At 45.4% G+C, this 22,062-nt stretch overlaps 2 protein-coding genes across 2 annotated transcripts in view; one reads left to right on the top strand and one right to left on the bottom strand.

The window, feature by feature from the left end:
* LOC135810351 (zinc finger CCCH domain-containing protein 11A-like) overlaps window positions 1–22,062 on the bottom strand; it is a 126,406-nt gene that overhangs the window by 94,615 nt on the left and 9,729 nt on the right. The gene's annotated exons all lie outside the window — the stretch shown is intronic.
* Window positions 6,796–15,002, top strand: LOC135810349 (uncharacterized). The gene is made up of 7 exons (XM_065323838.1): window positions 6,796–7,023; window positions 8,921–9,094; window positions 10,157–10,316; window positions 10,688–10,983; window positions 12,473–12,773; window positions 13,208–13,319; window positions 14,409–15,002. The coding sequence occupies exons 2-7, from the start codon at window positions 8,921–8,923 to the stop codon at window positions 14,560–14,562; spliced, it is 1,197 nt and encodes a 398-aa protein (XP_065179910.1). The 5' UTR covers window positions 6,796–7,023; the 3' UTR covers window positions 14,563–15,002.

The raw sequence follows: 22,062 nt of genomic DNA, 5'->3' as shown, positions 1-22,062 counted from the left end.
CTATCTCCTTTCCCTCTCTGACAGCATCTTTCTTTTTTTTCCCTTTTAGCTTGCCGTGGTTGGCTATCACCTGACCTCTCATGTTTATTGGCAGTCTTCGGACGGGCCAGGAGATGTTGAATAAATAAATAAATAAATAAATAAAATTCTTTACGGGCTTTGAGATGCTCGCGAGATAATGAGAAAGAACTTCGGTCTGGTAATTGTTCGGAATGCTCTTCAGCCTCTGCTCTAAGTTTAGCTGCGCACACCGACTGTTGAGCCTCGGAAATCGGCGAAAAGCATAATAGTTTCCTGTAAAACAGTTCAAATTCTGTCATGACGATTTCTTTGTTGTTACAAGAAGGCGGAATTCCGAAGTCTGTTCCACGGGAAAGGAGTTCTTTTTGCACATCAGTCAATTCCACGGCTGACATGTTGATGATGCTGTTTGGATTGAAGGTAACCTGGCCATATCTTTTCTTTCGAAGCCAGGTGAAGGTCTTGTCCTACTTAGCGATCAGTCGTATGCGTTGTCTATCATCGTTTTCAGATAAGAGCAGCGAGAAGCGTAGGAAGTCATGGGCGGACAAAAACGAACGCGCACGGTCATATAAGTACTTAAACTGGACACGGGCATTAGACAAAGAGTCACGCGACCTGGCAATATCATCTTTGAGAAAAACTCTCTCTATTGATAAGGAATGATAGGCCTTGGTCTTCTGAACGCGTTTCTGAACACCACAGGGACAGACACCAGTGTTCAGACACCGTGTCAGAAACGAAACGTTATACGCGACATTACGGCAGTAGAAACGTTTCCTCAGCACAGCATTCAGCAAATCTATCTGATTTTGTGTGTACCTCAATCTGAAATATGTAAATAGGCGTCGAGGCGACAATAGTTTTAGAATTGCGATCAACAGAACGAGCTGAACCGACATTTTCACAAAGGCTTTTATTGTATTCAAAAAACGAGTGTATACGACGGCAGTGAAGAACATGGAAGAAAGAAAAAATGTGATGTGGAAGAAATGATGAACAAAAATTGTACTTCGAACTAGTTTTCGCACAACACTCCTCAGGAAGCTACGTTGTACTAATGAAAAACAATCCAGAAAGATACTAATAAAGAGAAATGGAGTGAGAAGAAACAACACCTATGAAAATGATAATCCTAGCACTAAGGTAATAACAGGAAAAACTGCGAAAGCACTTAACGAACTTGTAAGGACTACTAGTATACTGTGACACAAGATATGACACCATGGCCAACCAGAGCCAAACCGACAGAACAAGTTGCTACTAAAACAATTTCAAACGAATAATGCTGTCCTTCTGGACACACAGATTAGGCTTATGAATACGTTGACAAACGGCTTCTAACACACTCAACTGCAACTTATAACCATGACGAGCACGGCACAAAACAGAAAAAGAAGAATCAGAATAAACCTTACAACAATCAGGACGAGATGCAAGATGCTTATACACTGATGACTTCCTACTAGAAAACACACGCTCGCACCCACTCTTACTCACACAATCATTCTCGCTCTCACACTCACCGGAATCACTGGACTCACTGGCCGAATCCTCCTCAACGACTTCCTGCCTCGGAGCAATCAGGTCCCGTCTCCTCCCATCCCTCGTCTCACGTTCCTGTTGTGTATTCCGTTGGTTCGGTACTTCCGTACTGAAATAGGTCATGGTGTAATTAGCAGTTGTTCTTCTGGGTCTCGTTGATATTGAGGTAGGTATTGTTGTCGTCTCTGCCGGTGATGCAGCAAGCGATGCTGATGCAAACGTGTCTGCATGCAACACACGTGGCGTCGCCAAAGCCACATCCACCTCCGCTGGTGGAGGGAGTGACTTGGTCATGGCCACGGGAGCCAATGGTGGACTTGTCGAGTGAGACGCTAGGTCCTGATGCGTTCGTTCACGGTGTTGAAGGACGTCCTACCAACACATCATTTAAGTCATGTAATCTACAACTTTGAATGCCGGAATTGTGCTAGCCGGTATGTTGGTAGGACTGTTCAGCACCTGAGCGAACGCATCAAGCAACACACTCCTTTACACATTATCCCACGTAGCGCACAACTGGAGCGTCCCACGCGGGGAAGACCCCGTAAACAACCACTACCTCCGCCAACACAGGACCTAGCGTCTCACAGTGCATAAGCATCTTGCATCTCGTCCTGATTGTTGTAAGGTTTATTCTGATTCTTCTTTTTCTGTTTTGTGCCGTGCTCGTCATGGTTATAAGTTGCAGTTGAGTGTGTTAGAAGCCGTTTGTCAACGTATTCATAAGCCTAATCTGTGTGTCCAGAAGGACAGCATTATTCGTTTGAAATTGTTTTAGTAGCAACTTGTTCTGTCGGTTTGGCTCTGGTTGGCCATGGTGTCATATCTTGTGTCACAGTATACTAGTAGTCCTTACAAGTTCGTTAAGTGCTTTCGCAGTTTTTCCTGTTATTACCTTAGTGATAGGATTATCATTTTCAAAGGTGTTGTTTCTTCTCACTCCATTTCTCTTTATTAGTATCTTTCTGGATTGTTTTTCATTAGTACAACGTAGCTTCCTGAGGAGTGTTGTGCGAAAACTAGTTCGAAGTACAATTTTTGTTCATCATTTCTTCCACATCACATTTTTTCTTTCTTCCATGTTCTTCACTGCCGTCGTATACACTCGTTTTTTGAATACAATAAAAGCCTTTGTGAAAATGTCGGTTCAGCTCGTTCTGTTGATCGCAATTCTAATAATAATATTATTTGAAACTCGGATGTTGAGCCATAAATAAATGTGGAAGAGAAAAAGACATATGGATGCCTTCCCCTCTTTTGCCTTCCCCTCTTTGGTCTTTCCATAACCTTGAACCTTCCAAGTTGGAAGGCTGTCGGTTAGCGCTACGGAGATGTGTTGAAGCTAGGTGTCAGGACGTCGAATGTTTCAGTACTCTGTCAGTTTTGTGCCTAGTTATTGCACTTTCTGACTGTATATAGTATCATGTTACAGTGATGGAGAGTTACTCTTAACTCGTATCCATATGTCTTTTTCTCTTCCACAATAATATTATTATTATTATTATTGACTGGTTTTGAGGGAAAGAGACAAACGGGAAAAGTCTGAAGAAAAAATTGACTGTCACCACCAGGACTCGAACCAGGGACCCTCGCTTGTAGCCAGCGATGCTCTAACCGCTGAGCTATGGTGTAGTCGTCATCCAAGCAGAGACCGTTCAACGTTTTCTTCAGACTCCGTAACTCACACTTCCATTATTATTATTATTATTATTATTATTATTATTATTACTGCATCCATGGATGCAGTGAATGGGATTTCGGTCTTTGACCACTTTGTGGTGGGTCTGATCTACTCACCTCCCACCGTTTAGGAGCTGCATCTGCGCCTTGATCCAAGAGGGTGGTGGCGTTCCTGCGGATGCGGAAAACTGGGCCTTTGGCCGAGTCTCACGCGAACCGTGAAATTTTTTTTTTATTTTTTTTTATTATTATTCAACGCAATAAATAGAGTAAGCTGCGCACTCAGTACAAACACCATAAGCAAAACTTGTTTTCATGTAAATAATTAAGCTTGTTCCTAAACGTTTTCGTCGCCATCTCATCAGAGGATTACTGGCAAAACAAAATTAGCTCTAAACTCAATATATATACGCACACTGCAAGTAATAATTTAGACCCTAACTAGCGCGAGAAAATGAGAGCTGAAAGAAACATTACATCAATTAACGATATCAGGTGACAACAGATGCGATAAATTCACCACTAGAAAGTAACCATGCACCACAAACGAGAACTACTGATCTAAATTCACAAACAATTTCAACGTAAACAAATTCTTTTTCTGCCTACACAAAATCGGCTTGGTGGTAAAAATGTAGATAGACTCCAATACACGCAGATACCTTTGACTACGTGAACGAGACCAAACAGAAAAGCAATCATCAGTATAACTAGAACGACAATCACTATTCTGAACAAGATGGTTTGCAACAGAAGATTCATACACCCTAACACCACTGCTAGAACCAGTACATACTTTAGGAACAAGCTTAATTATTTACATGAAAACAAGTTTTGCTTATGGTGTTTGTACTGAGTGCGCAGCTTACTCTATTTATTGCGTTGATTACATTTTTATCTCCACGTAAGTTTCTTAATTATTATTATTATTATTATTAGACTCAATCTCGTAGCATGTGCACGGATTGCTAATGTGTGTGTGTATTCAAACTAATGGCTCGCACAATCAGTCTTCAGGTCTCTTAGCCAAGTGGTGATGTTTATGCCTAGTGCACGAGAGGTTCAACTGCTAGGAAATTATAATGGGGAAATTATAGAAAAGAAAATATTAATAAGACAAAGAGAATAAATTTCAAGGCACCTGAATAAACGGAGTCCCACATACAGTAGTCAGCAGCTCAGCAAATTGCAGTGCGGTGCACAGTAATGCACTACGTGGACTGGAGCGGACAATGACGCCAGCATCGCACTGTCATCCAGATGTGAGCACTGAGCAGCTCCTACCGATTAGTAATCATGGTAATGCACTACGTGGACTGGAGCGGACAATGACGACAGCATAGCACTGTCATCCAGATGACTGTGAGCAGCTCCTCGCGATTAGTGCTGACCAAACACTCTCTGCAGAGCGCATTGGTTTCACAAGCAAAGCCGTACAGCCTACACTACACCTTGCACTGCTACCATGGTCACAGGACAAGGCCAGGCCACCGGTGAGGCTCTGCATGAAAAGCCGCGAGGCTTTCAGTGTATCGGTGCGCTCGCTGCGCTCGCCCTCGCTCGCTCGACGCTTTTGTCGATCCTGGCCTGCATACGTTCTCAGTAATTAAATAATTATTGGCACTTCAGCATTTTTTTGGCCCGGAACAAAAATTAATGTTATGATGCGCAAAGCGCACCACGCATAATTCGTTGTATTAAATGCGTGGTGCTCTGTGCCGTCTATAGGGTAGCTCTATTCGAATCATGATCGAGCACTCTGATAATATTATCTACAGTGCCCGTGTTCCCAACTCATCACAACCACGCGCTCTTCAGCCTAACCATACAGACACCAGCAAGGACACTTCCGTTGAGAGATAATATTGCTCCACGGCTCTAGACAGCTGTTTCGCTCCCTGTCGGAGCTCATCAGTAGAGGATAATAATGATGATAAAGGAGGAATGATCATTCTTATACACCAGAAATGGCGCAAATGCGCGCTTTCCACATATATCAATGGCATATGCAAGCTGCTAAAATGGTAAAGTGTGAGAACAGCGATAAATAATCATAGTACGCGCTCATTGGTGGAGAATCACACCACACAAGCGACGAAAACCTGACGCGGAATACTGATGCCAATGGAAAGTACATGTATGTTGTTTATTATTATGATGTTGCAATGTCCATGTATGCAGGCGAGGCGAGACTCACCGCCGAGATCCCCCAACGCGACAGGCTCGGTTGCCGTTCAGGATTCACATAGACCTGTCCGCCCGTCAACAGGATCGACAGCGGGAGGCCCCACTGATGCCGATGTCCCCACTGATCGGCGCCCGATCTTACTGTAGTATACTACAGCAGTACCATGACTCCATGACTCATGAGTACATGCTACAAATACGTGTATGCAAAAGTCCATAACCTCTTGTATTGCTAGTAAGTTGTAGTTGTACAGTGCTGGCAACTGATATACGACCCCCCTATCGGTACGCTAGCCGCGTTAGCGATTCGTACGAGACGCTAGGCGGTCGGATTTCATTTGCCAGTACTGTAGCTTGTATTGGTGCATGGCTTAGCTACATGTCGAAGTTTACGCATATGCTCTGCCATACCCGTGTGAGTAATGAAAATTTGTTTCGGTAAATCTTTTGGAACACCTGTAATCTGTGCCTGGGCCAAGTCCCAGCCTCGTACAACCTAACTGAAGTGCTGCTATAACGCCTTCAAACACCCCCTACTTCGAGCAAAAATGCGACGAAATGCTGACTGCTCATTGTTCAAGCTGGCATTTTGGAGCTCGTGCGACGCCCCCATATCCATGTACATGTAATCGACGCTTTTCCACACAACTATGAACGCTGATTACCTGTAGAGCTTCCTCTAGCCGCGCAAGCCAAAAAGTCACGCTGGCTTTCCACATTATTAATAATAGAGTGCACCGGCTCTGTAAATTATCAGAGTGCTCAATAATGATTCGAATAGAGCTATCTTATACACGGCACAGAGCACCACGCATTACAACGAATGATCTACAAGTACTTTTACAAGTACACGTAATCCGCGCTCAAGAGGTTATAATAATAATAACAATAATAAAATTAACGAAGGTAAGTTTTAGGTCGCAAGTACCCACGCCAATACACACATCCAGTCGAATGAGTCACTTGTAGTTCCTTGGTCCTTTTTATTTATTTTTAAATTATCCTTGGCTGTACATCTGAGTGCAGACCTAATACGTACATGTTCCTCTTTTTAGTAGTATACGCCTACGACCTCGTCTACACGTAACTAGGATGACCCAAAGGCAGACCGCCTATCGTGGGGTCCTTTACATTGAAGCCCAAGTCTAGTGTCATAGCGGAGCGCCCTTATAGTTATAGTTATACCACACGCCACAAGCGAGACTGTGCTGCCAACCACCAGCCGCAATGTGACGTCACGGATAGTTATACCACACGCCGACGACTGTGCTACCAACCACCAGCCGCAATGTGACGTCACGTAGCGCAGGTACATGTATATAAACCCTAGGTTTGCTACAGTCTCCAACTAGTTCTCCAGGATCAGTGTCTGTGACCGGTTGGTTTTCTAGTGTCTTCCCTCAAACACCTTGCTTCCCACCAGAGATTGATTATTTGCGTGCCTGAGTAAGTTGCCGTCTTCCAACAGATATCAGAATCAGGTTCTCTCTGTGTAGATCCCTCTAGCACCTTGCTAAGTATCGTCCTTGCAGAAGACTTGGGATTATTCGATTCTCGGTCTGAAGTCGGCCGCGAATTGTGAAGTTTACTGTAAGTATCTGTTTGTCTGTCTTCCTTCTTTCAAGCTGTTTGTCCTATATCTCTATCTGTACCACTTTGCCTCTTTCTCTCTCTCTGCCTTCCGCTTTATCTTTCTCTCTGTTCCCCTTAGCCTTTCACTCTTTATTATACAGTCCATCTCTCACTATTATTCTCGCTATGAGTTTCTCTCTCTCTAAGCCTCTCTCTCTCTCTCTCTCTCTCTCTCTCTCTCTCTCTCTCTCTCTCTCTCTCTCTTTCCCCCCTCTCTCTCTCTCTCTGTCTTTCTATCACTGTTGTGGTTTTTTATTTGAATTCGCAAAACCAAACAGGCAATAAGCCCAATTACATGGAAGCGAGTAAAAGAATGCTAAGAATGAGGCATTTTGGTGAATATTATTTCAAGTAGAAATACTGATCCTGGGAGGTACTACAAATACATGTAGGTACTGTACAATGAAAATCTGAAAAGGCCATGGTACTGATTGATTGATTGATTGTTTTTTTTTAACTTCGCAAGTTCAAACGGGTTCCTTGCTTAGTTACATGAAAGAGAAGGATAGAATTTTCCAAAATCCTAATGAGCAACAGCATAGGCAAGTTTATCATAGAAGTGGTGAATTCGCACAGTAACCGTGCACTTCAGCTATTCTCTCCTCCCTCTTCTGAATTTGACTCTCCGCTGGCCTTCTCTCCTCCCATCCCTTTACATTGTATTGGGCCTCTGCAGCTTCCCCCCCCCCCCCCCCACCACCACCCCACGCACACACTACATTGTCACATAGCACAACTCAACCATTCGCTACCCTGTTATTGAGCACTCCTGCTCGTTTGGTCTCGCGAATCCAGATAAAATCAATCAAATCAAGTGGAGTACTATGCGAGCGAGAATACTGAGAAGAAAGGAACATGTCAAAACCTGACGAAACACAAGTCTCTCTCTCTCTTTCACTATCTTTCTCTCACTTTGCCCCTCTGTATCAGAATTCTCATTGTCCATCACGGACCGGAGACCACCTATCCCTTATCCCAATATCTAGTAGTGTCTGCTTGGGTCCTCTCGTACGCATATCTGCTAGTGCAACAAGAAAGGACTGAGGAAGCAGCTAGCGTTCCAAGTGAAGAGTTTACCTTCGTGTTGACTCAAGCTAATGACTTAGGTCCATCAGAGATCATACCAGTCACTTGTCATCATGGTCATGACTAAGGAATTCAGTTGTGGCCAGGAAACTGCACACTCGCAGGGTGAAAGCTGCGAGACCAAACAGAACAGAGTGTGTCGAGCCATGATCAGGAAACGCTGAGTTCTACTGACAACATTGGTTAGCTAGGCACGGCGAATTCTTGTTGATGCCAGGACCCCAGTTCACCAGTACTTCAAGGACATATCTTGGTCGACATGCACCAGCGGGTTGAGAAAATGACCAAGGTGGCTTGGAGAAAGGACGTCTTCTCCGCGTGTCTTTGCCGGCATCAAACAATAATATTTGCTTTGGCTCTAGCCTTTCGCTGTGCAGACTTGACCAGGGAGTCGTACAATACCAGTAATTTAGGACTCGACTTTACATCGTGTACATAGATCAGCATGAACTAGGGTGCGTAGCCGCTATGACTGCACAAACTCTGGTTTCGGGGGCATCGCCATATTTTCAAAATGGAGGGCGACGCTTATTGAATTTTGTATGGTCGTGGTGAGCCATGAAATTGGAAATATAACGAACAAATAACACGACTGGATACAGGTACCTCTGCACATCATACGTGAAAAATGGAAAGGAATATCTTGGCCCAAACCGGAGTCATGAGGCTACAAAACTTACATCGACAGTTCCATCTTGCGCCACATTTTTTATAATGTTGGCGTTGAATCTGTTGTGTTTCTTCTCAACAAATAATGTTTGATTAACAGATGGCTCAAGTCGGTAATGATTGCTACTTCTTCTACTACTCGAGCTGCAAGAAGGGACGCGCTTGTCCATTCCGACACAGTGCTCCTGCACTTGGCAAGGAAGACGTCTGTCAAGATTGGGCCAAAGGAAGCTGTATTGTTCCGAATTGTGCACGTCGCCACATGGGAATACATGTAAGTAAAGCGAGCCTGTGTGGTTGCTTTGCCTGCACACTCTGTCGCCTCTTTCTCTGGTAGGGTCCAGAAACTAACCGTGGTTGGTCCCCTGGGCCATGGGGAGGGAGAAAGATCCAAGTGCGATCAGTGTGTGTGGCACGTGGTGTGAGCTGCCTTTGGAGTGAAAAACTTGCCAGGGCTTTCTAGGTTCAGCCCGGTCCCATAGCTCAGTGGTTAGAGCATGGCTAATGACAAACAAGGTCCCGGGTGGGAGTCCTGGTGGGTCTCGCGATTTGTTTCTCTTTTCAGGCAGTTAACTTCCCCAACTGATCCTTTGAATTATTATTATTATTATTATTTGAAACTCGGGTGTTGAGCCATAAATAAAATGTAGAAAGGAAAAGGACATTATGGATACGAGTTAAGAGTAACTCTTCATCACTGTAATTGGATACTATAATACAGTCAGAAATTGCAATATCTAGGCACAAAACTGACAAGAGTACTGAGACATTCGACGTCCTGACACCTAGCTTCAACACATCTCAGTAGCGCTAACCGACAGCCTTCTAACTTGGAAGGTTCAAGGTTATGAAAAGACCAAAGAGGGGAAGGCAAGCGCAATGAAAACGAGCAAAAGCCACAGTCCCAACGGAACAAAGAATGTCAATTGTTACTCGACCATGACGAGACCAGTACGATATTTGACAAAGACGTCTAACTACAATTTGAAGCAGCAAAGCAGCACACCACCCAACTTGGGTGGGTCATAAATATTGAAGATACGTAAAGAAACGGGAAGCTTTGCGAAAACGAATTGTACAAGTCGAAAGCAAAACTCCTACAGTACTCCTCCTGCATGACATTGTGATGGACTAGTTGACTACAAAACAAGTTGTTTCACACGACGTTCCAATATTCAAACAATAAGCTGATTTTTCAGCCGAATCTGATGTATTTTCGAGCCGAGAGAAAAGCTGACCAGGCGGTAAAAACGCGCTGATTTGAGGAAAGCCTAGTGCACGGTGATGCATGCTGAGTTTCTTTGTTTTCGATGTGGTCTTGGTGACTGTATTGCAGAAAGACCGTGGCAGCATGCCATGCTACTGGGAGTCTCAGCGAGTGGGGTGTACCAAGCCGTTCTGCCCATTCAAGCATTTGAAGCCCCGTCCTGATGCGCCTCTGCAAACTGGCCAAGTTCAACCCACTACGACCGCATCCCAAGGAAATCCAGTCAAAGGTAAGAATTTGCTGTTTGCTGTAAGACTGTACCTAGCCCTTTTGCCAATGATAGCGTGTGTCTGAGGTGCTTTTTTTGAGTCTATAGAAATCTGCACCGCAAAATGGCTGCAACACTGCTTTTAGTTGTATGAAGCAAGAAGGCCCATTTCACCTGAAAAATTAGGATAATCAAACAAACATGTTACACGTCCTTGGTACGGAAAGGGCTGCGGGAGTTGCGTATTACCGGTTACTTGCGTACTCTTGCTCGTGGTGAGCAAGAGTACGCAAGTTGCTGAATATGGCGTATCCACACTGCTTGCCAAGAATCAAGACAATCCATCAAAGGCATCATTGATGCTAACCCTTACTGCCCTATCTACTCTTCAGGTGGACAGCGCAGCGCTACTATCCGGACTATTGGCAAATCTCAAAAAAGACTGCGACACGCCCGAACACAAGGGGTTGCCACCGACTCAACTGCCGCTGACTCCAGAATGGATATGAGAAGAGCAACTCGAGCAATGAGCCGATACCATTGGGTTCATGCTCGTGATCAGCTTAATCAACAGCATAGATCTGAGACTGCAAGGCGTGGTCCAGGTCCTTTGTTACCCATGAAAAGGACAGCATCTGTTCAGCAAGAAGACCAAACAAAGCCGTTAGCCAAACGACGCAGGACTGAGGTACTGTATCCATGTACATCAATTGGTATATCAATGAATGAGTTGTGTGTGCGTTCGTGTGTGTGCGTGTGTGTGTGTGTGTATGTGTGTGTGTGTGTGATTGTGTGTGTATGTGTGTGTATGTGTATGTGTGTGCGTGTGTGTGTATGTATGTGTGTGTGATTGTGTGTGTATGTGTGTGTGTGTGTATGTGTGTGTGTGTATGGGTGTATGTGTGTGTGTGTGTATGTGTATGTGTATGTGTGTGTGTGTATGTGTGTGTGTATGTGTGTGTGTGTATGTGTGTATGTGTGTGTGTGTGTGTGTACGTGTATGTGTGTATGTGTGTGTGTGTATGTGTATGTGTGTGTATGTGTGTGTGTGTGGGTGTGTATGTGTGTGTGACTGTGTGTAACTGTGTGTGATGCGTGTCTGTCTGTGTCTGTCTGGCTGTCTGTAACTGTCAGCGCATGCATGCACCAATATGCTTGCTTCTTCAAAGTTATAGTGGCATTGCTTTCATTTAGGAAAAGGAAATTTTTCATTTTTGCAGACGTGAATCTAGAGCACAACTTTCTAATCCTTTCTTTCTGAAGGACACATGCAAGGATATGTGTGTCCTGGTGCTGTCCTGGTGCTGACAGTTAACAGATTCATATGCCATTCTATTTGTTGACGACTTTGGCGGTGTCCTTTGAGGATCCCCACCGTTTCACCCGTTATCCTTTAGTTGCAGAACTTCAACCTCACGGGCGGTTACTTTGCAATATTTTATTTTGCGTTCTTGAGTTCCTGGGTAAACGTGTGTGCATCTCTTCATCTCGATGTGTGGCTGATTTGGGGGCTTATTGGACCTCAAAATGATGTCAAGTTGTTTTCCTTCTCGCCGGTGGTTTGTAGCACTGTAACTATTGCAGTACCACCAATGCTACTGACAACTGCAGTGCACAACATTAGAAGACCAAAATTTGCACCGAATTTGAAAGTGAAGCTTAAATGTGCACCACTATAATTTTGTGCATGGCTTGCTTTCTTCATTTTGTTGTTGTCGAGCTGTTCCGCAAATCCGCCATCCGCTCTTTGCGCCAGTTATGTGTATAAATAACTTACAACTTTCTTTTAAAATAATCTACGTGGAGATAAAAGTTTAATAATAGCTATGAAAAGTATGAATGCCGCAGACATCACCAGGCAACATGACAATTTGTTCAAGGTGGAGCGGAGCGTGAAAATCGATTTTGGAAACACACAAAACCAAATGTTGAACAAAATATCATGTTGCCTGGTGATGTCTGCGGCATTCATACTTTTCATAGCTATTACAACTTTATTCACTGCTTTAAAGTGCTTCGTAATAATTATGTCCTGCAGCTGGTTTACATGTACATGTTGCACGGTCTTAAATCATCAGCCGATGCAAGGCCTCTCAGATGTTTTAAGTTTCTCTTTTTCTCTCTCTCTATCTCTTTCTCTCTCTCTTTCTGTCTCCATTCTTCTGCCTGCTCCATAGCCTGTTGCTGTTCCAGCGTCCCCACAGCCGTCCACCGCTGCTGGTCTTCGCATCAAGTCTTTAGATGAAATCCTTGCTGAGAAACGCAAGCATCACGAGACTATTAGTGACAGGACTGTATCTGCAGAAGACACCTGTCAAAGAAGACCGGCCGATTCAACCAGCAAGGAATCACCATCAGTAGTTTCCAGTTCAGCAAGCAAGAATGTATGCAGTCCAGTACTGAGTACTGCACCTACCAAGAGTTCCACTCCAGCGACACCACCTGCTAAGATAACAAGACACAGCAGTCATTCTTCTGGTAAGTTGCATTGCTGATGCTGGTATTAGAAATGTTCTTGAAGACATTACTTTCGATCTGTTGTCCTTTCCTGTGCCTTTTCTTAAGCGATACCTTTCTCTTGTTGTTTATTTGTGTGGCACGGCTTGGCATTTACTGTATGGTCTTTGAGATATCTGCTAAACCTCTCGTTACATGTGGATAGTGAGTTCTGCTTCCTTGTCGTGTGGAAAGACCATTTGCTTCAACACCGCTGCAGTGTGCTACAATACAGTTTAAGGGCTTTGCAAATAGTTAGCATTATTCCTGACGTAGGGGTTGGTAGTAGGTGATCTTGCGTGTATGATATGTATGTTCCAGCATTCTATGGCTAATGGGATGCTATAATCTGGATTGATCCGTTGTAAATATATTAGTTAATAATAAATGCTTGCTTCTTCATCTGTACTATTCAGCTAAGAAGGAAAGCCCAGCCACTACGAAGGTGTCCCAAAGTGAAGGAAGTGAAGTTACTTCCACTGCTGATACTACTACTATAAAGTCCGATGCCAAGTCTGAATGTGATTGGTAAGTGCTTGTTACGGGCTAGTTCTCATCACACTGTGCCTTACATGCCATGCGTTAGCCCTTTGGCTCCCCCATAACTCCACTATTTAGCAATAGCCATAATTTTCGCTCAAATTGTGTCAACTTTTGGTCATAACGTACGTTCAAGTAGCCTGATTTCCACATTCTTGGGCTCTCCGGAAAGCTCTTCTCAGCGCGAACACAATGGGCCATCACCGAGTGAAATCAGAGTAGCAGGCCCACCTCTACAGCCCAGCGAAGGTACCACATCGCTGGGAATGCCCTCAATCCCTTTCTTCTTCAGCCATTTCAATTTCCTTGGTTGCCCAGCTCTGTTTTTTTTTGTACTGCCGTAGCAGGTAGCCTGCACCATGATTTACGCAAAAAATTCATCCAAGGTAGGTACTTGAGAACAAGGGGAATTCGCCGGTTCATGCTCGAAAATGTGCTCGGAACGAGAAAAGTGCCGTCCTCCAACTTTCCAGCGCGATATCTCAACAACCGTTGGAGCTATCGTGAAAACGATTGCACTAACGGAAAGCTGAGGACTTCAGCTACACCCTACATACTTCGATGTTCCCGATAGATAGTGCAATATTTGAATGCGTTATGGCTGTTTGAAGTCATCGACGGAATACCGTCGAAATTTGTATAGTAGGGAGCCAAAGGGTTAATGTGTTCGAGTTTTCACACTGCACATTTTTTGATTCATGGCGCGAATCGAATTTGCATGGATGCAGCGGATTGAATTTTCCGTATTTTATAGGCAACTGTATGGAAGGTCTGAACTACTCATCTCCGACCGCTTTAGAAGCTGCATCTGCACTTTGATCCTCCAGGGTGATTGAGTTCCTATGGGTGTGAAAATTTCAGTCTACCCGAGTCCCATGCTAGACGTAATTTTTCTTTTAATATTCCGTCATTTTTGGGATTTAATTATAAACATGAGTGGTGCAGTTATTTCTACTGCAGTTACAACATTGTAGTTTGAGTATATCACATCCACGACATTCCCATAGCAGTATCTGAATGTCCCTTCGTATTGTCTTACCGGCTGTAGATAACTTCTTATTCTTTTGACTGTTCTAGGCTCGATGACATCGACCTGCTTGATGACGATGCATTTGAGAAAGCGATGAGAGAATTTGTTGGTGACGTAACCTACGTCGACTTGAATAAGCCAGACCTTGACGAAACAGTCAACAGCGAATATCTACTCCTGGAAGCGGAGCTGATGATTTAGACTAAGAGAACTGTTGTGTATTTCCACATTACGCAGTGTGCTCACCATTTGCCATGCCTACATCATGTCTAATCGCCATTGGGGATATACACCCGGTTTTTTCCCTCTCTACTGCGTCCGTCGGCGCGAGGGTTTTTTCCCGGCTGGCTCGGTCCAGGAAAATTAACCTGACGGCCCCAAGTGGTTTTGCGTCATGCTCTATTTCAGCTTTCTGCTGGCTCACTTATTTGGGCATCTTCGCCTAATGCTTGATTATTATTACTAATAATGCTTTGAGCGCTGCTTGATATATCAGCATATAATGCTAATTTGAATGCTCGCTTTTCACTTTCTCGCTGGCTGTGTTGTGCAGAATCATGTGCCAACCTTTACTACATGTACATTGCATTGTCATTTCATTCAGTACAATGCAAACATATATTATCGTCATATTTTCGACAACGCTCCTCAAACTTGATATGAATCAACTCACCTACTCCGAAGCCACATTCTGCCAGTCTGCAATAGGTTCTGGCACAGCCCAGAAGTAGTTGATGTTGCTTTGAAGGATGCTGAGGAAAGGTGCTTTCCCGGCTCCTAGACAGCAGAATACTTGTACCAAATTGGAATGAGTATAACTCAGACAAAGAATTGAGGGTAGAGAGTAACCAGTAAAGCTAGATCAATATATGAGAGAGTTATGCTTACCAATATCACCCTTGATAGCTACTTTCTTAACGAGATTCGTGGGCTGCATGCGTAGGTCTAATGAGTACGGAAGGCAGTAAAACCTGTCAAGGCGACCACCTGTTCTAGAAGACCACTGCAACCAGGACCAATGGGTGCTATTTCCAGTCAATTGACCCTGGACAAGGCGACCACCTGGTGACAGAGACCACATTTTGAAGTTCCCTTATGCGGTCGTGTTCGACAGGTTTCACTGCTAAGCATCGGCGGCTAATGCTACCATTATCAGTATAATTATATGCTGGTTTTAGTAAACTAGCACTGCCGAGCATAAAAGTGGCATAATTGCAGCCAACTGGCATTATGGGTGCTTTTGATGCCGACTACTGAACTAACAGACTAGCCAAAACTGGTCACAGGTGCAGTCCGCAGGCCTCTGAGGCGTGGTGTCTCCAGCAACATATGAATCATGGTCTCCATCTGTTCCCATCTATCTAGCTATATCCAGCACTCCCACAATCTACATGCTTGAAGTACATGTATGTACCTTCGATTTTGACAGCATATTACAAGGCGAGGACCTGTAGGTCAACATGGTTCAACATGGTTCAACATGGTTCAACATGGTTCAACATGGTTCAACATGGTTCAACATAGTTCAACATGGTTCAACATGGTTCAACATGGTTCAACATGGTTCAACATGGTTCAACATGGTTCAACATGGTTCAACATGGTTCAACATGGTTCAACATGGTTCAACATGGTTCAACATGGTTCAACATGGTTCAACATGGTTCAACATGGTTCAACATGGTTCAACATGGTTCAACATGGTTCAACATTGTTCAACATTGTTCAACATGGTTCAACATGGTTCAACATGGTTCAACATCGTTCAACATGGTTCAACATGGTTCAACATGGTTCAACATGGTATGCTTATCCAATACTAGGCGAAAATCTGGCAACAATGATGACTGTGATTGTGTTGTTGCGCTGGTCAAAATGCTACAGAGTACAGTATTCTTGCAAGCTAGTCAGCTACCGCTGCAGTAGCTACTACAGTGTATTACAATACCTTCTAGGTTTGACTCCCACTGTAAAACGGTAAACATCACCGCACAAAATTATGGCTATTTTGAGTGAAAAAAACGTGATATTAGTCACCTTAGTAGATCTTCCTTCCACTTTAGTTCTAGTCACGTGATTTAGCTGGAGCGGCCAGGTATGGATGATGACGGAGGTAGTTGGGATGGCGACAAGTCTTATGAAATGGGCCAAAATGGCTGAAAATGTGTCGGAGTCGGAACAGTGGGATAAAATTGAACCAAAAAAAATTCAAAAATCGAAAGGAGCGGGAATATCGCGCTGAAGATCATTTGAGAGGATCTGAAAGTCAACGCAAACTAGGACAAGAGTGAGTCAAGGATAATCTACGAAGGTGGTGCGTATCAGCCCTGCCGCTAGAGTTACGGAGTTTCCTCAAGAGTTTCTGACAATCTCTACTGGAAAGTTGTTCTGTGAAGCCTGAGTTTATCACCTTGTAATGATGCCAACGTGATGCAAAAAAGGCAAAACGCCTTTTGAAATGCTTCGGAGCGACATTGCCGCAGTAAGCAGCAGAAGGTGGCAGACATAGCCAAAATATCGAAAAAAGGTTTAGCATCTGCTTCGTCATCGGCTTCTTCCGGTTCTTCGGCGCCGCCAGCAGTCGTTTGGAGGCCTGGACTAGGTTCCGAACCTGTGCGTTGTCTGTGGGGTCCGGTAGGCCTCGCACCTTGTGCGACCAGGCCAACGCGCAAATAGCGGATGTTATTGGTGACGCTGTCCGTGCCTCCTGGAGCAGCTTCACGACATACAAACATATGTGCCAAGACTCGGCTGGTACGCTCGGGATCTCTTGACTGCTAGCCCACTCTTGCCCGCGCTGAAATGTCGACAAATACTTGGTCACTGTTCCCGGTGCCCTACTCGCCAACATGACTTCTGGAATCTTCCTGGATAGGTTCACGAGCTCCTGGGTTGGCTCCACTTGAACCGCCCTCAGCTCTAGGCATGAACACAAGATCATAACGTGAGGCGCCTGTCAACAGAGTCATCAGCATTAGCGTCGGCTTCAGCATCTGCAGCAGCTATCAGCATCACTTGAAGAGCATTATACAACGGCATCAGGAGCAGCGTCTGCCGAGCCCTGAGGGCTACAACATCGTCATCGGCATCACCAGCAGCAGCATCCGTCCGCCCTGCGGATTATGACATTGTCAGCAGCATCTGCCTCCTGCCCTGTAGGCAATGGTGTTCCCTGAACACCAACATAGGACAATGCCTCTTGCACCGTGCACTCACATATGCTCGCGCCACAAAACCACAGCAATCGTGTCAGTACGCAAATCAGCAACAGTTATTCTTCATGCACACTCTTAAAGCCAGCATTTCTGTATAATATTGCTTGCCCCCCCCCCAGCAAGTTGTAAGGGCAGGTACCTTCCAGAAATGTGTTTTCATCATGGGGTAGCACCAAAACTCCTTTTACAAATTGCCTAGGGTACCCTGTAAAAAGACTCACAGTCTGTGGGGATTGCCCTAGTAAAATAATAAATACTACTACTACTACTACTACTACAAATGGTTTCCAGCTTTGCCTCCCATGTAATTTTGGCCACCAATCCACTGACACCCACTTAGGCACGACCAGTGTGCCATGGCCGCAGCACATTTTTAACATACTCAAAACCCTGGGTATTAGGTGGAACGGAGGTGTAAGCCACACCGTTTCCATTGACCAATCAACCGTAAAGGCATCGATCGCATAACATCCCGGATTCCACCACCTTGAACAGAAGCGCTTTAACTGTTTCGTCCTCAGACGCGCAAAGCAATCTAGCGTATGGGGACCCCACAAACGCTCGATTTGTTCAAAAACAGCCGGGTTTAGCCACCAATCATCTGTGTCAACTATTTTCGAATAGTAGTCCGCCAGTTCATTTTGTTCTCTGGGAACCCATTCGGCAATCAGGCGGATTCCGTGCTTAATGCACACCTGGAGGATTCGCATGGCCTCCCTTTGCAAATGCTCCCTTCTGCTGCCCACCTGGATAATGTGCACAGCTGCCTGGTTATCGCTTCAGTGAATGCAGATACCTCCTTCTAGTTTGTGTGCTAATGATTCAAGCACCAACGCGATTGCTCTCAATTCTCTCCACGTGGAGCTTCTTCGGTCATTCAAAATCTCATTGGACCACTCTCCTCTGGCTACCTCGACTGCACTGCCGTTTACTAAAAATCCGCCCCAGCCAGAGTCGCTCGCATCGGACCAGGTCAGGACAGTTGCCTTTGGGCAGTTTTTCCAAAATGGTTGGCCGTGCCAGTCTTCAAAAACCAAGTCGCACCTTGCCGCATCCGGCCATTTCACTGGGGCGTACCAAGAACTCCTAGACAATATCATGCTGTAGAATGCCCTGGTACGCAGACGGCAAATTGGCCCGAGCGCAAGCGACATAGACAACAGGAAGCCGGCTAGCCTTGCCACTTCCCTCGCGGGTGGCGCTGCTAGACCGCTCAACCGTGCTAGGCACTCTTTAAGCCTCGCCACTCTGCGCTCTGTCGCAAAAATTCGACCCTCTTTGAGGTCAATGCACATGCCTAGCATTTCGACCGTTTGTGATGGCTCCCACTGGGATTTTAGTTCAATGGGCACAAACCCAGCTCTCAATAGATCAGCTTTCATCTGTTTTGCCACCACCTTTGCCACTTCGACAGTTAGGCCTTGACGGATTATGCTAGCATAATTTTTCGCATAATTCCTACCAAAATCGAATAATCGCATAATTCGAGGCAAATTGCATACGAATCGCATAAAATTGTAATAATCCGCCTGTTCGCATCAAATTCCATACATCGTACATGTTCTACAAGTACAAGTACAAGTAGATGCACTAGGAATTTGTAGGTTTACGACTCCCTTGATAACATGTCCAGTCCACTACAATCAGTGATGGTCGTAGCTACATGTAGGTCGGACGGTGCGTTGATCCCGTTGAACTTTTGCTACTACAGTACAACGCCCTCTACAAAAAAATTCCCCTGCTACTTTGCACAGAACCATTATGCATTAGCAGCATACATGTATGTGAGAATAATGCGGCATAATATGATAACTTTTAGCATAAAAATAGCATAATTCTGCATTTTTTTCAGCAATGCGAAAAGCATAATTATTTTCACGAAAATATTAGCATAATCCGTCAAGGCCTATCGACAGTAGAGTGCCTACCAGACCCGTCGTCCATGTAGAGCTGACATCTTATGCCCAACTCCCTCCAACGCCGCAGTAAAACACGTGTCACTTTTGTGAAAACATAAGGAGCCGTGGAGAGGCAAAACGGTAACACGCAAAATAAGTAGGTTGTGATAGTTCCCTCCGCATTAAACCACTTAAACCCCAAGTACTTTTGATGCTCCTGTGCAATTTCAATGTGGTGGTACCCGCTTTTCAGGTCAAAAGTAATCACGTAGTCACCCTTTTCGTAGACTCTTGCGACTGTTTTCAGGTCTTCCATTTTGAATTTAAATTTCGCCAGATAAGTATTGACGTACCTCAAATCCAAAATGAATCTTAACTTTTTCCATTATTTACCACGCCTTAAGGGCTGCAAATCACTGCCTCCTCACTCTTGACCTCCTTTATGCACCCTCTTTCCATCAAGTCTCTAATTGAATCTGTGACAAAATCAAATTGGCACTGAGCGCTACTGTGATTTTTTACAGTTTTCGGCCTTGGTAGCTGCACGAACGGGAGTAGATACCCTTCACAAATGATCCTTGGCACAAATTCGGATGCCCCCATTTTTTCCGAAAATGGCTTGCACCTAGCTAAACTGCTCACCACCACCCCTTGCCCCTCTAGTTCCCCTTGATCGTCAGATTCACACATGCCCGCCACGCACCCCTCGTCAACGACACTCAGCACCGAATACACTTCATCATCTATTACATCAGGGGGGAGTCCGTCCGCACAGCCCTCAGAGCTATTTCTGAGCGGCTAGCTTCTGGCAGAAATTGATGAAGTGGCCTGGCTCGCCGCAACGGAAGCAGACTTTGGGGCCAGGCTGGATGGGGTTTCTCCCCGGTTGCGTCCTTGGTGCCTCGCTGGGCCCAGAAGGTGACTGCTGTTGTGGTGGCTGCTCAGCCCCTCGTGCGGCTGCTTCAGGGGTGACCACCCCGCCCCTGCCGAACCTGGATGGGATGCCCACCCCCCCCCCCCTCCGAAAGGGCCGCTGCATGGCCACGGACTGCACGGCCGCATTCAGTCTCTTGCTCTTTTCGGCGGAGGTCACACTGCTGAGGATTTCCCCTCCCTCCACAAATTTGTTCGCCACCTCTAACCCATGGGTATCGGCGACGGCGAGCCACTCTTGCCTGTCCTCTAGAATGTCCTCTCCTTTCTTTAGGTTTTTCGTTACGCTCCTCAGCCGGTCGGACTTCAGTGCCCTCCGCATTTTCTCCAGGCGCTCCTGGAGCCGGGCGTTTACTGTGTGCTGGTGCTCATACGCCACGTTCCTCCATTTACTGGGGCCCGTTGACGTAGCACTCGAGCGATGGCGATGACGGCGAGCCTTCTTGTTGGAACTTTTTGATTTTTTGAATTTTTTGGACCTGGATCTCCGGATCCTTGGGCGGGGTGACCGCGATGCACTGCTGGCACTCGACTATGATCTAGATGATGACGACGACGATGGCGACGATGACGACGATAACGGAGAACGTCTCCGTCTGCGACCTCTGCCGCGTGGGGATTCCGGGGCCCTGGCCCTTTCGAGCTCGATTTGGGCCTCGAGCAGCCTGATGCGAGTTGCCTGCTCCTCCAGGCGTGCCGCCGCCGCATGGACCTCGATCGCGTTCCGCTGCGCGTCAGCCTGCAGTCGTGCGGGTTCTGCGCTTGCAACACGACGGGTCCTTTTACGGGGAGGCATGTTCCTAAAAGGATCCTGAAAGTACGTTGAAAAAACGGGATCAGAAATACACTACACTTGCAAAGCAAGAAGAAAAAGAATGCCGCAGCCGGGGCGCATGCTCCTAATATCTCGCATTTGCGAGCAGCAAATGTTACGTCATGCAAAAGAAAGACTAAAAAGAACTACATTCTCGTTTCTTTCCTACGTCAGCCAACGAGAAATGAGGCATAAACCTGTCTATCACGACCGGTCAAAGGACCTTCAATATGTGGTCTCTGTCACCAGGTGGTAGCCTTATCCAGGGTAAAATAACTGGAAATATCACCCCTGGGTTCTGGTTGCAGTGGTCTTCTAGAACAGGTGGTCGCCTTGACAGGTTTTACTGTATTCCGTTCTCATTAGGCCTACGCATGCAGCCCACGAGTCAACAACGATCGAGGGTAATATTGGTAAGCATGACTGTCTCTTATTGATCTAGCATTACTGATTACTCTCTACCCTCAGTTCTTTGTCTGAGCTATACTCATTCCAATTTGGTATTCTGCTGTCTAGGAGCTGGGAACTCAACGTTCCTTAGCATCCTTCAAAGCAACTTCAACTTCCGGGCTGTCTCAGAACCCATTGCAGACTGGCAGAATGTGGCTTCGGAGTAGGTGAGTTGATTCATATCAAGTTTGAGCAGCGTTGTCGAAAATATGACCATAATTATATGTGCGCATTGTACTGAATGAAATGACAATGCAATATACATGTAGTGAAGGTTGGCACATGATTCTGCCCAACACAGCCAGCGAGAAAGTGAAAAGCGAGCATTCAAATTAGCATTATGCTGATATAACATTATGCTGATATAACGAGCAGCGCTCAAAGCATTATG

Source organism: Sycon ciliatum, chromosome 2 (genome assembly GCF_964019385.1).
Source record: "Sycon ciliatum chromosome 2, ocSycCili1.1, whole genome shotgun sequence".
Taxonomy (NCBI): domain Eukaryota; kingdom Metazoa; phylum Porifera; class Calcarea; order Leucosolenida; family Sycettidae; genus Sycon; species Sycon ciliatum.
This window is presented reverse-complemented; position numbering and strand designations above follow the sequence as displayed.

Coding starts and splice junctions, on each gene's coding strand:
- LOC135810349 (XM_065323838.1), top strand. CDS start 8,921: ATGGCTCAAGTCGGTAATGATTGCTACTTCTTCTACTACTCGAGCTGC. Junction 9,095..10,156: donor GTCGCCACATGGGAATACAT/GTAAGTAAAGCG, acceptor ACTGTATTGCAG/AAAGACCGTGGCAGCATGCC. Junction 10,317..10,687: donor CCAAGGAAATCCAGTCAAAG/GTAAGAATTTGC, acceptor TCTACTCTTCAG/GTGGACAGCGCAGCGCTACT.